Source organism: Colobus angolensis, unplaced genomic scaffold (assembly GCF_000951035.1).
Source record: "Colobus angolensis palliatus isolate OR3802 unplaced genomic scaffold, Cang.pa_1.0 Scaffold393, whole genome shotgun sequence".
Lineage (NCBI taxonomy): Eukaryota > Metazoa > Chordata > Mammalia > Primates > Cercopithecidae > Colobus > Colobus angolensis.
This window is the reverse complement of record NW_012117299.1, coordinates 2020390-2037229: the sequence shown is the minus strand read 5'-3', so window position 1 is coordinate 2037229 and position 16840 is coordinate 2020390. Positions and strand designations below refer to the sequence as shown.

Sequence of the window (16840 nt, the reverse complement as noted above, 5' to 3'; positions counted from 1 at the left end):
TGAAAACATCTTAACTGGTAGAAATTATTAATCTCATTTTACAAATGTGAAAATGGAGTTTCAGAACATTCACTTAACTTGTCCAATATCACCCACCTACTGACTTGGACCAGTGGCAGTGGCAGAATCGAAATACAAAGAAAGACTCCTCTGGCTCTACTTTAAACAGCCTCTGTAAGTGGGGTAGCAGATCAAGTACAGTATACTACTATATACAGTAATGATAATGAATGGGAGAACGACATGTATCAACGTGGATAGATTTTACAAACAAAATATCAAATAAAAACTACAAATTACAGATTGCTGCATATAGTTTCCTATCACTTACATAAATATTAAGACATATGAAATATGTTACCAAATATTATTCCTGGCACTGTAAAGGGATAACAAATACTTGAAGGATACAACATTTATGATAGTACTTTAACTCTCAGTGAGCAGGACTTGAGGTGGGGTCAATAGGTAAACTTCATCTGCTTTTTATTTTTAAATAAATGAACACTAAGTTAACAGAATAAAATAGTAGCTGCCATGTTATGATGATGGAAACACAGGCATGGGTAAACTATTTTTGGGTCATTCTTATATCTTAAAATTTTCCTCAAAAGTGTAGTACCTTTCCTCCACTCCTCACATCAGCTAAATCAAATGGAGTAAGATTAAGGTTACTTGCTTTTATTTAAAGCTTTAAAAAATCAGGAATTTTGCTCATTCTGAAAACATTTATTGGACATTCTCTAAGTCTCAAGCCTAAGCTCTTGGTGATCCAGAACAATCCCAGTATGTAGAGATGAGTATCAAAACTGGCTACCTAATTTGTGGGGCTCAATACGAAATGAACATGCAGACTCTGTGTTCAAAAGTTACCAAGAATCTTAAGAAAGTGACAGCAGAGCTTTAAACCAAATTTGGGCTCTTCCAATTTGGGGGTCTGGTGTACAGGTAGTATGCTCATGAAATCAGCAGGGTGTTTGTAGTTTAATAAATAGATCGAGAGAGAGGAGATGCATTTGTATATTCAGTCTACTTTCTCACTAGGCACAAACCACTGAAAGGCTTGCGATCTTTGATTAGCTTGCTCCTTTCTAGTGAAAGCTGTCTCAGGGCTCCATTCCCCCATTCCAAAGTAGCAGAAAACAGAATGAGCGAAGGAGGTTGTTCCAGCCAAAACACTAACTGCTACTGGAAACAAATGTTATATTATTGAATTGTAACAGAATGCAATAGAAATTCTTGGTATCCTGTGAGTCAAAATATCAGTGATTTATGAAATGCGTTTCTTGACAAGTATGCTGCATGAAATTTTTGTTGTTTTTTTCCCCTGTCCTGGCTCTTAGAGAAATGTTGAGAAGCTAAAATCAGACCAGATGGGCCACCAAAATTACGCATCTCTAGTAGATACATTTCTGAGGACTTAATTGCTTTCATGATGCAGGGGTCCCGTTGCTAACAGAACTACCGAAGGTCAGATTTAAGGCTTTGCAGTCAACTTGATCTCCCATAACCTTCTTATGAATAAAATGAGACAGAAATGTTCTTTAAAAAAAAAAAAAACAAAAAAAACCTAAACTTCACCATGTTTTAAAAATCCAGAGCGTAAATCTTTTCCACTGTGATCACAAAGCGCTTCAAATACCCTCTTAAACCAAGTTTTTCAGGAAAATAAAGGCTTAGGCATTTTGCCCTTCTTCTCCTAGTTAGGTTTGTCCTTTACGACACCATCTCAGTTGATACTTGTATATTATAGGCGAATTCCAATTTTGTTTTATAGCACTATCATTTTTTTTTTCAAGCAGAGAGATTATGCCACTTCACTATACTTAAAGCAGTGAAGTAAATATTCATTGATTTTAAAACAAAATATAGGTCTTATGATAATAAACAGTTCTTTATAACCTAGTACATAGTAGATGCTCCATTGATATTTGTGGAATGAATATGTGGTGCTCAAAGGGTCATTTAAAAGTTAGAATATAATATCTTTAAGTAACCAATTATTCAATTCCCAAGACATACTGATTTAAGCCATTAGGTCTACAATTATATTTTGCAACACATCATTGCATAACGCACCATTCCTACAGAACCAATGCAAATTGAAGCCAAACACAATAAATTTCTGCATTATATGTTTGCACAGGGCTTACGATTTTTATTTACCTATTTCAGTTTTCCATACAATAAACTCTGAGCAGAGAAAGAATTATCACACAAGCAAAAGAGAGCCCAAGACATGTCTAAGCCCTGATAATCAGTGACAGAACCAGGCAAATGCCAATTTCTGACTCCTAATCTAATGCCTTTTGTACTGCACTGCACTCATTCAACTGTGCCATTAGACAAAAGAGATGGAAAAAGACGGATACAATGATCCAGAATGGAAGAAAAACAAAAGTAATCAGCATTTCACATTATTGAAGGCTTTTTAGTTTTTGTTTTAATGTAGATTTACCATAACATACAGTCACAGTCTTCTCTCAAAGGTTAGTTGACCCTTTTTCTGTGAATGATTAAAACTGAGCACAAGTGCACAGAGAGGCAACAAGTTTATTAAAAATACAGGTAGTAGTCTATGAGTGTCATCAGACTAGACTTCTAGAAAGTCTGTCTCCAGCAATTTGGATTTTAAGAACAAGAGCATCTCATATCCTAATTAAGAGGTAAGAAACTGTTGAAAGTAGCATTTGGTTCAATTGGCATTATTCCGTGCTTGGGCCACCTGAATAGTCTCAATGCAGCCGGTGATTGTTGTTATAACATTGGAAAATCCACAGCTCCTCAAAATGTAGCAGAAGTGCAGGTAGCAGCTTCACTAGGATTTTAGTCAGCTGCAAACTAGCAGCATGACCTTGGAAGGGGGCATCTCCCCACCCTCTTAAGCATCAATTTCTTAGAGGGGGGGACTGGACTCCACTATCTTTTAGATCCTGTTTCTAAAAACTTATTCCAGCAACATATTGGATATTCTATTCTAATTAAGTACCTGAGACAGAAGTAGAAACCCCATACACTGAATTGATGATGTAACTGGTAGTGAATTACACGAAGTGGAGAAACTGAACACCAAACCAAGCTTAGTCCTTCTACTAACTACCCCAGCTTAATGTACGTGGTTGACTATCTTTTGGGTGTTCCATACTTGCCTCAGGAATGCTTTTATTTCTACGTGATTAACTACTTTTACATTTCCTAACACATCTATTTCCCACAGTTTTGACTCTTCATGTCAAAGAACCCTTCCTGACACTGCCTTTGTCAGTGTTGCTTCTTGCTTTACTGAGACTGTAACTACTGAGAAAAATCCTGCCCTCATCCCCCTCCTCTAAAGGGTCTCTCTTCCACATTATTCTCTCCTTGTCCCACTCTTGATTTCAGGGGAAAAGCATTCTCATCTTCTCAAAGATAAGCTTCTCCACAACTGTATTCCACTTCCTTATTCCACTAGATCTCCAACCTTTCTCTTGATTCTTTACGGACTTCCCAAGTCTAAAAGCTGTTTAAATATCTTTCATTCTACCCCAACAACATTAAAACTAGTACTTTTCTCTTAAACCTGCCACTATATTTTAACATGAAATTTCTTAATATGTCTTCTCCCACTTTCTTACCACTCAAAAATGTCTATATTTCTTTGCAATCTGGTGGCTGACCTCTTTATTATAGTAAAACCTTATGATCAAATTACTTAATCCTCCATGAATTTCATAACTTAAAATCTACTCTTCATTTTCTTTCCCAAATCTGTTTCTCTTGTGATCCCCATTTCTGGTGACCTCAGAGTCCTTTCTCCCTTCATGTCCAATCACTTGTCAAGTTCAAGTATGTTTTCTTACATGAATTCTCTTGCACTTGCCTCTCCTCTATTCCAAGGTAGCATGTGAGCCCCAGTTTAGGTCCTTAGTATCTTTGGACTCGTGATAATTTTCAAACTGGTCAACTATTTCCAAGATCTCCTTTCTTCGTATAGCATCACCCACTGGTGACTGGTTTAAGTACAACAAAAGAAATGTTTCTACTGATATTAGTGCTATCTGAAATGGAATGGCTTGCCTGAAGTTGGCAATTATAACATAAAATAAATAATATCAAAGCAATGAGAAGGCTAGCAGCAGACAGTATGAGTGTTCACTGCATGCTAGACATTGCATTAACCATTTTACATGTGTCGTCTTACTAAATTTTGACAACCCTATGACATTACTTACCCACTTTTGCAGATAAGAAAACCAAGACTAAAAGCATTTAAGTAGCCCATCTAAGGCAACTAAGATGATAATAGAACAGAGTTTTGAACTCAGGTCAGTGTGACCAGAATTTGTATCTTCAATGTTCATGCTATCATGCCATCCCTGGAGATGCTCACTGTGGACTCTGGATGGGAGATGTTGCAAAGAAGCTTCAAGAGCTGAACAGACTGGCTAGATAACTTTTAAAGTCTCTTCTTGACATCCCACTTGCATGTTCACTTATATGTTGAGAACTACTATTGTAAAATACAGCGCTGCGTTCTGTGTGAGATGGAAGTGGTACTCCGCAGTTTCAAAAGTAAGCTTGCACTCTAATGAAAGAGGTAGACATGCATATGTGTATGACTGAAGAAGGCAGAATGCAAAGCACACAGCATAGAGGTGGGACTGGGTGTGGCACTATCCAGCCTGAACCTGAGAAATGGACAGGCTGCATTTTGTACCCCATTCCAGTGATGTGGTTTCCTTCAGGACATACTACCCAGGCCCCAGGAAAGCAGAGTGGATTGGGTTTACACCTCATTTCATGAGCATGACTCAGATATGCATTGAGGTATATTCCTTGAGAGATTCTATGACTTATTTTCCTAGACAGTGGGGAGCTGGTGGCAATTCCTCAGTAGGTAAATAAAGTTGAACAGTAATGAAGGAAGCTAGAATTACCAGTTGTGGAAGAATAAGTTACAGAGAAACTGGAGGGAGGCATCTCAAGATATAGTCCTGATGTGAGATAACAAGGAAAGGAATCACACACACACACATATATAAAAACCAGAACAAAGTTATAGTTATAAGAAAGAATGGATGAAACCAGACTCCTTATGGGATATGGGTACCAAAGAAAGTGAAAAAGTTAAAACTGAGTTTTCGTTCAAAAGTGAGAATCAAGTGATAGGAAAGGTATTCTTTTAATAGTGTAGAAAGTATGAATTTAGTCTGAGTGCGAGGTGCCAATCATTGTTACCTGGTTACTATGATGAAAATATTCCACGGACAACTGAAAACATATTCTTAGTAATTTGAAAATGGGCCCAGGTCAGAGGTTCAACCCTGGAAGTCATTTACATACTTGCCACTTCTTTTCTCTGTAGAACAGCAACAAAAGCAATTTCTGAGAGCTTTTAAAAATGCAGATTCTCAGGCTCCTTCTCAGGCCTGCCGAATCAGAATCTGCATTTTAATAAGGTTCCCTTCATGACTTGCATGCAGAGAGTTTGAGAAGCACTGTTGTGCATAGCAGGGATTGTTAAAGACTAGATACAGGTAAGATAAGAAGGGTACTGCAGGTAAGAGATTCAAGGATAGAACATGATTCCATATTTAGGAGACGTAATAAGAAGTGAACAAAGGAGAAAAGGAAAGGTGTGATGGTTAATATCAAGTGTCAACTTGATTGGATTGAAGGAAGCCAAGTATTGATCCTGGGTGTGTCTGTGAGGGTGCTGCCAAAAGAGATGAACATTTGAGTCAGTGGACTGGGAGAGGCAGACCCACCCTCTATCTGGGTGGGCACCATCCAATCAGCTGACAGCACAGCTAGGATAAAGCACGCAAAAGAAGGTTTCGGACTAGACTGTCTGAGTGTTCCAGCTTCCATCTTTCTCCCCTGTGCTGGATGCTTCCTGAAGTCAGAATCGTGTTTCTTGGAAAGAAGATAAGAGAAGTAAAGATAAACTCGGGATGAGGAAAGAGTGAGCTGATAAAGGATAGTCCAGATTTCCTCAGTACTGTGGAAACTAGAATAGATTGCGGGAAGAATATAGCAGGGAATGTAGCCAGGATGCTGTTGCCAGAATCCAGGGTAAGGTGAGGCATGCTTGGATTGGGCACATTAGTGTGAAATGGAGAAGGAGAAGACGCAGCTGCAGATATGGATACATCTCAAAAGCAAAAGGAATATATCTTGGGGCCTTCATAAACAATAGTAGGTGAAAAATAGAAAATAAATGAAGTTTTAAATTAGAGTGAAGTTTAAAGTAGAGCGAATACTACTTCAGAAAGCAATACACAGACAAGAGAGGTGATATTTCAAGAGAAAAAGTCTGAGTTTAATCTTGTCATGTTGAGTTTGAGGTAATGGTAACACATAAAAGTGAGAATGTTGACATTTCACTGGTTATTTCATTCATCATGTATTTACTTGGGGCCTGCTATGTTCCCGATTCTCTTTGGGGTACTGGGAATTAATGGTGGGCAAGACACACGCCGTCCCTGACCTCACCAAGCTTCAAACTTACATGGCAAGACAGACAGGTAACAAGGCACTGGGATCAATCAGGTGAGAATTCAGACACTGAAAATACTCACTTCTTACAAACCTGGGGGCGGAGAAAAGGCAAGAGCCTGCTCTGGACTGGCCAAAAAGGAGAGCCCTCGTTCTACATTAAGAGGAAATAAACATGGCCGGGCGCGGTGGCTCAGGCCTGTAATCCCAGCACTTTGGGAGGCCGAGACGGGCGGATCACGAGGTTAGGAGATCGAGACCATCCTGGCTAACACAGTGAAACCCCGTCTCTACTAAAAATACAAAAAATTAACCAGGTGTGGTGGTGGGCGCCTGTCCTGTAGTCAGCTACTCAGGAGGCTGAGGCAGGAGAATGGCCTCAACCCGGGAGGCGTAGCTTGCAGTGAGCCGAGATCGCACCACTGCACGCCAGCCTGGGTGACAGAGCAAGACTCCATCTCAAAAAAAAAAAAACAAAAAACAAAACAAAAAAAAAACCCCACAAGATGAGAGTGTTAGAAAATGCGAAAGTGATTTCTAAGCTATTCATAAAGCTTTAACACGTTGACAAAGAGTGAGAACTAAAGCAATCTTGAAAGCTTTAACAAGCTGGAAACATGAGAAAGAAAAAATAAGCTATTAATAGTGAAATAAATTTGGGTTAAAAACATTTGACTCTTCATCAGGGCCAATTTGAAAGCTTTCCTTCAAATTGAGACTCTATTGAAGACAAATGTGTACACTCTTCCATTCAAAGCCCATTAAGAATAAAACTGTAAATGAAGCACATCTGCTCTCCAATGTGAACTCAGAAAAGAATCTTAAAGCATGGGAGGCCCATACAGACCCTATACAAATAGGTATAGAAACATGCACCACCAAGGATAAATTGACATTTCATTGATACTTCCAAGCTAAAAACCAAACAAAAACAACGAGGGTTTTCTAACTGGAAACTTACTACCTAAGAGCTTTGATGTACAAAGTCCATAGTCAAAATATAAAAACAAATTTCACTAAGTTATTTGCATAGGATAAATGAGGCTGTACAAACCAACGTAAATCTTTTTTTTTTTTTTTTGTAAATCAGACTGTACAGAGGGAACCAAGTATCAGTGAATTAAAATTATACCAACTGGTGTTCCTGTAGCAAGCCAAGTACATTCAGATTGCAATGGTTTTGTAAAAAGATACTTCTAAAGGAAAACTTTAGCTGTATTAATCTTCCAGTTTTCAGGAAATAACCATCATTTTAAGCTATTATTACTGATGCTAACCTACTGGATTAGTCTAAATTCTAAACAGATTCTGCATGAACATATGAGGGTAGATTTCTCCAAGTCTAGTCTGCTGCTAATCACACTAATTTGTAGTTCTGGCAGATTTATGTGGATGCTTCTAATATGTTCAGTACTTCCAGGCTTTTAAATCAGGACTATCATTTTTTCCTCAAACATCACAAAGACTTTAAATGTCAGTTTATTAACTATGCTCATTAGGGAGAAAGGAAGCCCAGGGAAATGAAATTTACAAGTACTCCAAATACTCCTTTTTAGTCATTACTGTTTAATTCTTCCCTTCAACTGATGTCCTGATGGTTCCCCACTTTGGTCAAGAATATCTTGCTTGTCGTATCTTTCAAAAGACTTTATTCAAAATGAAATTATTGATTTCGAATTTAGTGATTTGATGTGCATAATTCCATCTATTTGATAAGAGTAGAGCCAGGGTGTGTGTGCAAGACCCATGTGTGGTCTGAGTAGCTTGGGCCTTAGAGTCAATGGCCTGGGTTAGAATCCTAGCTCCATTAGGTCATCTGTCCTGACTTTCTCTATATTCATTATCTCCGGGTGCTGTCAAACCATGGCAACATCTATGAATTAGAATCAGTCATCAGACAAATTATTTCACAGTAATAATTTAGTGAATTATTGTCAGTAAGACAAAGTGAAATTGGAGGAGAGGCTTGAGTGCAGGAGGGAAAAATTACTCCAAATTTCAGTTTGCCAGGTTACTGAAGCTATTGAAACAAGTAGTCCCACAGATTTATCAAGCAAGTTGAGTAACCCTTAAAATCAGGTTGCATTTTGCTGTAAAACTACCAAATTTCCTTTTTTCCTTCCTCTCTTCTTCCTTTCTCTCTCCATAACTTTCTATTAAGATAATTTTTAAAAAGAAAAAGAACAATCCATAAATGTTTATTTTCTCAGCATTAGTAGCCTAGACCAATCCATTAGGAATCTGAATTATCATGTTCTTTCGAGTCCATTTTCCAAACAAAGTAAGTCATGGGATTAGTGGTGGGTGAAATAAAAAACATTTCAGATTCTTTGAAACATTTCAAAATTATTTTTTGAAAAATTGGGTTTTGGAAATATCTTCTACGTGTTTTCCCAAGTATTCATCCCTTGAGAACTATGGGCATATGAAGGAAAATTTGATTTTTTTCTTGAGTCTAGATTTCCCAACATCAGATGAAAGGTAATAGAGAACTTATAAACACTTTTAAAGTGCCTTCATTTTAGTTTGATTTGGACAAATAAAAATAAATAAAACACTACAAAAAACATAAACATAGCAAAAAAGCACATTAAGAAGTATGCAATAGCCTTAGTATAAGGGAAATGCATCTCAAAACTGTAATGAATAACTACTGCACTAGAATGGCTAAAATGAAAAATGCTGACAACACAAAATGCTACTTTAGAATGTGGAGCAATCAGAGCTCTCCTACATGCGTGTGGGAATGTAGATGGAAAAATTAGGCAAAAAATAGTCAAATAGTCAAATATACATCTTCCTATAACTCAGAAATTCCACTTATGTTTATTTAAGAGAAATTAAAGTGTATGTCCACCAAAATCTTATGCAAAAATGTTTATACAGTCTGTATTCATAAAAATAAAACAACATAGTTCAGGTGCTCATCAGCAAGAGAATAAACTTTAGAATATTCACATAATAGACTATTACTCGGGTACAAAAAAGAATGAATTATTGATGTCTGCAATGTCATGAAGGAATCTCAATGCTCAGTGAAAGAAGACAGTCAAAAAACAAAACCCATACTGTATGACTCCATTGATATGGAATTCTAGAGTAGGTAAAACTAATCTACAGTGATAGAAATCAAATCAGTGGTTGCTTCTGGAGGAAAGTACTTTCTAGAGTGATAAAATTTTTCTATTTCCTGATGGGTATTGGCTACATGGTCATATGCATTTGTCATAACTCAAACTGTACACTAATATTTGTGCATTTTACCGTGTTTAAATTATACCTCAATAAATTTTTATTCAAAAAGGGAATAAGAAAACTTCTGAAATGTAAAAATCACTTTGAACGTATTTAAAATAGAAAACTTTAAAAATAAAATGCCTTGATTGAAGCTTGAAAATTTTGAATGCTTTTCCAGAGCAAATTTCTGAGTTTTGAAGCTAATATAGTAAATATTTATGATAAGCGAACATCATTTTATAAACAACCTAGAAGTATGGTTCAGCATGTAGCACAGTGCCTAGTACATATCCATCCAATGCATCTAAATACATGCATCAAATGGTTGGATGGATGAATGGCAGTAATTTTAAAATATACTTAGATTTTCCCCATTTGTTATTCCAAAGAAAATGGTAGCTTCATTTCCAACTTGCTTTTCCTCTGCTTATTTCTCTGTGTATCTCTCTTCAGTTTTTGAAGCCAGTGATTCTCAAACTTCAGTGGGCATCAAAATCACCTGGAAGGCTTGTGAAAACACAGATGGCTGGGCCCCACCTTCCGAGCTCCTCACTCAGTGAGTCTGAGGGGGACCGGAGAATTCACCTTTTTGACAAGTTCAAGAGATGGTGATATTGCTTGCTTTGGGAACCACACTTTGAGAAGTATGATTCAAGTGCTTCAATTGTGAGATCGAAGATCCACCCTTTTCCTATCAACTTTCCAACTTATAATTGTCTTTCTTAACTGCCTTTGGCCCCATCTTCTGAGTTTTTAATTACACTTATTATTGATACCACCCATTTGCTAATTGACTCCTACTTCCTTGTATAATAGTTTACGATTTTTGAAAAAAATTACATGTATGTGTTTTCTATTCAGGTAGATAACCTTCTCAAGGGCAGGGCCCCCGACTTCGTTCCCCTCACACCTAGAACAGGATACAGCTAATAGGTGTTAAGTCAATGCTAATAGTCCTGATACTTACATATTCTTCTAAAGCATGTACAGATGCTATTAAAAGCAGGTGCTAATATTACCTGTCATTGGGACAGTGACTTGGCAATGTCCAGTCATGGTGTGGGTTGATGAGGAAACCCCAGGACAGGAAGACCGAGCTCGGTGTCAGAGTACCAACCACCAGCTGGAGAGGTTTGCGAGAACGAGTTTTACCTGTAGAGGTGGCATACAGGTTAATTCAGGAGACATTTAGTAAGTTGCCATGATTCTGGTAAAATACATAAAGATGACTTGGCAAGATGATGAAAAATGTGAAAACATCGAGTTCCTTTCCTTTTCTATAGTCCACATTGTTACTAAGTTTTGCCCATGAATTTAAATGCGAATCAAATGAAATACCTTTTTCAGATTTGTGTCTATGCATGTCTGCATATGTATATATGCATACACATGCATATGTATATTGTACATGTACGCATATTAACAATATGCAGCTATACCTAGTTTTATTTTCTTGTGGGTCAGGGAAGGATATAGAGGTCTTAGCTGTGACGAGTGAAATCAAAACAAACACACACACACACACTTCATTTCTTTTACAGATAAAATGAAAGCATGTTTATTTTTTTTCCCGGGACTGTGAATGAGTATGAAATAACATCTAAGACAAGAAAAGAAAGCTTATTATCTAGATTGTAGGTTATAATCTTTTTCTCAACCTGTTTAGAAGTGTAGAATCCCTTGATGTTATTGTAATAAGTATATTTTACAATGAATACCTAAATGGAAAAGGCAAATACATTTTTTAACAATGCTGGAAGAGTAGGAGTAACACAGGAAGCACAATTGTTCTGATGGTGCTAACTGGATCTAAATAATGCCAAGGGTTATGCTAATAAATCACTGGAGATTGTGTTCAAGTACACAGGAGCAGGCACTTGCACTTTCAAAATTATCTGAAACTGCAGAAGTAGGGCAGCGAAAAACAGGAAGAACCTCAACCATGAAAACCAACAGTGACTCATTAAACATAATTAGAGTAAATAAAATAAAAATCCGATAGAAAGCCTAATAAAACTATATAGAACATAAAACACACATGCTTTGTATTGCTGTTGAATTCCCTCTTTTATTTCATGAGACTATGTATGTCGTATTTGCTCTAGAAAGAACTTGTACTGTCTAATGAAGTGGGAACTAAATGGCAAAATGGCCTGCGACCTCCATTAAGGTAAGTAGGAGAGTGCCCCTTGCATTAGCCTATTGGTGGTCATCTGAACAAAATGCTCTTCAAAATTGTGCCAGGCTTGTTCCTTTTGTTAAATTTAAGTTCTGTAAGTTGTTACTCAAGCAAGAACCCTTCTTAGCACAGAATACACCTAACCTAGTGGTGGCAAATTGCCTCATTATAGGCTAGTTGACTTTTAAAGATATTTGAAATAATTTTCAAAGACAGTTATCATTTACATGGTTGGGAACATGGGTTTATTCTTCTCTAACTTTTGCAGACCCAGCTGTAATTGTGGCGAATATGATGGTCATTTAAATTGTCATGTATGAGCTCCAATGAGGGCAGATTAGAATCTGTAGTGAAGGCAGGAGCACTTGTAGTTTCAACAAGCCCTGGGATGATTCTGATCTTCCCTTTTCAGTTCCTGAGTTGATTTTCACTAATGTGATGCAATGATCTCATTCACTTTACAGATGAAAAATAAGGCACACAGAAGTTTCAAGATTGTCCAAAGTCACACTAAGAGCAAAGTCAAAATTCAAATCCTGGGTCTCCTCTATCACAATCTAGTTTTATTTTTATGATATCACTGTCTTGGCTCCCAATGTCTAAAGGTAATGCCATTTAGCGATGAAAGACAGACATATTTTTCCATGTAAGGAACCTAAGGCTTGTGTGACCAAGGGAACCTAATGGTCTCCCAATTATTTGTATGACCGAATAACTATTTCAGTAAGGTTGAATCTTAATATAAAAATAATTAAATAATTAAATTGTATGTGGCAGATACAAATATAGAATGAATGGAAGCTAATCCTTTAGTCATTACGTTATTCCTAAATGCAGATAACAAAAACAAAAATTGTATCTGCTATCCAAAAAGAAAGGTGGGGTGTTATATCCTGAGCAAGATGAAGCAATTTCCTGAGCTGGTCATAAAGTCAACAATAATTTCTAAGGCTAATGTCATAGAATCCTCAAAATAAAATGAAGTTATAAAGTGCTAAGGCATTATCATTCTCTTGACATTCCTTATAGAATTTTGTATATTTGTACTATGATCATATTTCTATCAAGAAACAGTTCAAAAAGTATTCATCTGAAAACAGATCCCATGGAATTACACTGAAGCTTCTTGAGTTTGTGGCTCGCTGTTTCTGAAGTACAGTCTTGAAATATTGAGAGTACATCTATTTTCAAGTATGTGGAAAACTGTCTGGACAACTCTCACTAACAAGTTGTAAGGAGCGATTGGAATTTCCCTTTTGCTTTGGGATGATCTGAGGCCAGGAAAAAGAATTAGTATTTTTCAAAATGCTTAACCACTCAATGCTGCTCTTAAAAGAAGTGGAAATCAGCAGAAAGAGGGGAGAGAATTGTGGCAACTGATTTCTGATTTAAGCTATTCAGTATAATTGAATAGCTGAGTGCTCTTTCTCCCATTTTATTCCTCTAGAAAAATACAGCAAACAAACAAAAAGATCCTTTCATTGTGTGGTATCCAGTGTACCATAAAAGATGAATGTGCTTTGGAAATAATTATTTGGAGATCATTTGCATTAGAAAAATAAAAGCAGGCTGGGCTTGGTGGCTCACGCCTGTAATCCCAGCAGTTTGAAAGACCAAGGAGGGTGGATCATGAGGTCAGGAGATCGAGACCATCCTGGCTAACATGGTGAAATCCCATCTCTACTAAAAAAATACAAAAAAATTAGCCAGGCGTGGTGGCGTGCACCTGTAGTCCCAGCTACTTGGGAGGCTGAGGCAGGAGAATGGCATGAACCTGGGAGGCGGAACTTGCAGTGAGCCAAGATCACAACACTGTTTTCAAGCCTGGGCCACAGAGCAAGACTCTGTCTCAAAAACAAAAAAAAAAAAGGATGAAAAGAAAAGAAAAAACAAAATTTTGTGATCAACTCTATACAGAGTTAGGAAGATGCAACATCGGATAGAAAAAGCATATTCACAGCTTTTTCCTTATAACAATGGTCAGCTATAGTATTTGATCTGAGAAAAAGTTTTGGTAGCAAAATTAGATGACATAGAATTTTAATCTTTAGTTATATATGAAGTTTCTACTTATTTATATATCTACTTTCCTGTTTCAAGTCTTCCTAGACCTGGAAACATGGATGTTGCTATTATTTTTATTTTATGGAAGAAATCCTTCCTTGATTGAAACGACGAGGTTTAGAAGGGAGAGGTAAGGAGTAAATAAAACCTACGTGTTGATCTATTTAACACACATACATGAGTTATCCTTCTAAAATGTAAACAGTCTCCTTTAGAAAAGGTGAGACATAAAATTGTGCCCTTAACATCTGAAAGGCACGATACTGGGCCTGAGTTCACACACTGCAAAATAGAAACAGGCTAATAGAAGCTAACCCTAAATGAGCACGGACTACAGGCCAGGCACCATCATTACTCATTTAATCCTCAGCGACAACCCTATGATGCAGCAGAATCCAGGAGTAGAGAGGTTCAGTAACTTCTGTAACTCCCTGCAGTTTGCAAGTGGTGGCACCAGGAGAAAATCCCAAGTAGTCTCTACCACCAGGCTGTGTTACCTCTCCAAAAGGGTAAACTGTTGACCCGGGGCTGACACCTCCTCTACATTCCTAAAGCTTCTCAAGACATTTGGTCTCCGTGGGTCCAAAAGAGATGAAAAGTCATCGTTCAGAGTTAACAAAAGACCAAAAAAAAAAAAAAAAAAAAAAATCAATGCAAAGGACTATACCTGAACATGATTTCTTTTGACTTGGAGGGGGAGCAGGTCGCACAACTATCAGATATTTCGGCTCCGCATCTGGAAACAATAACATTATTTATCAGAAAAACCCTTTGAGAACCAGCATTGAAGGCAGCACACCCCTACCCTGACTCAGCATTCCCTGAGTCATCCTCCATAACCGCAGCTCCAGGGGGCAAAAGGACCCAGTAATCCGAAAAGTTAACACTTCCTGAGAAGTTTATTAAGTCATTAAAATGAAAATTAAATCCAGATTTTCCAAACCAAATGGGCAAGAGTGAGGGAGAAGTCTTAAAAGAATCATGCTATGCACAGATTTTAAACGCTGTTTTCATCAGTTCTTTTCTCTGCAAAGATATTTTTAAAAAATCAGATTATGTCCATCCTGTTACACCACTCCTCAAGGAAAGCCAATCCTGATGCTCCAGAGAAGGAAAACTTCTACTTGCACAAGACACCGTGGGCCTCACCTGTATGAGCTGAAATCACTCACTTTCAATGGGAACAGGAATATTTATAACGCCCTTCTTAATTTGTATCCTGTTTATGTAATTGCTCAGCCTGTTTTCATAGCTAGTCAGTTTTAATGAGCAATTTTTAAACAGTCACAATGTATAAGTTGGCATAATTTTCATTTTAAATATATTTCAATGAAATGTACGTAGGTAATCTCAAGATATTTAAGTTTTAAATAAAATTATATTAAAGCAATCAGCATACACTACCTCAATAAGGAGCTAATAATTTATCAAATAAATTTTTAAAAATTGATGTTTACAAAATGAATGGCTGGCTACACATATGTAAATAAACCAAATACATTTTGGGCATATGAAACAGCATTTTATAAGCAACTCTATGGGATTAATGGATTGATGAGTATTCTTTACAATGTTTCTCTGGAACTTTAAACTCTGAAACTCATTCTAGAAGAAATTTCATTTGGATGCTGTAGTCAGCCAGAATTCACACCTACTTACTCAGGCAGACTTCATATCTTTGTTTTGTTTTCATCTTGGGTTCAAATGTCTCCCCTCCATGAGTTTGGAGCAGAGGCCTTCTTGCCCAAGGCTTTGCAGAGCTGACCTCTTTTCAGATAGAAACTACCTGGCAACTCAACTTCTCTTAGTAACTTGTGCCTTCGTCTTTTTCAGGACACCTTACATAGCACTATTGGCTATAACCTGCTCCAGTAATTACCACGGAATAAATTAACTCAGGCAGCCTGATGAACTCACCTCAGACCTTTGCCTCATTATTGTACAGTTGCCTCCTGCCCACCACACAGATAAAGGAGCATTCATTCTGTTCCAGTCTCGTGTGTTTGAAAGCACGTCTTGCTTAGTGAGGTTCATATAAGGAATGCTGGATCCAAATCAAATAAACAAGTTTCCTAGTAGGAATACAATAACCATTTCCTGATTTTCTTTGAGATATACAGCAATAAACTACCATGTACTGAGTGCTTTCTATGTGCAGGATACTATATTGAGAACCTTATATTCATAACTTAATTACTCCCTCATGGCAATCCTACCTGGCACTACTATTATCACCTCAATTTGTAGATGAGATAACTGGGGCAGGGTTGACTTCATGGGCATGTGGGATATACAGTCACATGGAGCCCCATGCTCAGAAGGGCCCCATGCTTAAGGTCCTGCTGTCACTATCTTGACATTCTTAATACTTTTATCTTTGAACTTGTGTTTTGTAAGGGAAGTCTGATGGGACAATAGAGCGTGCATGTGAGTGGGGGAAACAGAAGCAATAAACATGTCCGCATTTTCTTGTCTCCCCACTCATTTAAGGCATTGGAGGAATCCATTATCATATAATTCCAAAGGAATCATGATGTGTGGGAGTTCAGCAAGACTCAAAGGTAGAACAAGGTAAGTATGTCACATTTACCATTCAGTAAAAAGGTAAGGAGGGGGAAACCCAGAGCTGTGAGAGGCCGTACTTTCCATTCGAACCAGAACTTGCTTTAGATGCAGAAAGAAGGCAATGGCACTTTAAGGGACCAATGACCAAGAAACTGTCATATCCTTTCTTACTCATGCGTTAGCCAACCACTTATGCTGCAAATGATAAAGGAGAAAAGAGAAAGAGAGGGAAACCCATAGTTTTGTTTTGTTTTGTTTTGTTTTGTTTTGTTTCCAACTCTTCCTCATTCAGAAATAAGTTGAAAGAAGAGTGTTGGT

General features: G+C 37.4%; 1 protein-coding gene across 1 annotated transcript in view; it reads right to left on the bottom strand.

Moving 5' to 3' along the window:
* The window catches only part of LOC105521031 (target of Nesh-SH3), a 117180-nt gene that overhangs the window by 12499 nt on the left and 87841 nt on the right, over positions 1-16840 (bottom strand). Inside the window, exons 3-4 of the mRNA XM_011955049.1 lie at positions 14625-14693; positions 10734-10866 (exon numbers count right to left, since the gene is read on the bottom strand). Coding sequence (XP_011810439.1) covers positions 10734-10866; positions 14625-14693 — 202 coding nt within the window. The remainder of the gene's footprint in view (positions 1-10733; positions 10867-14624; positions 14694-16840) is intronic.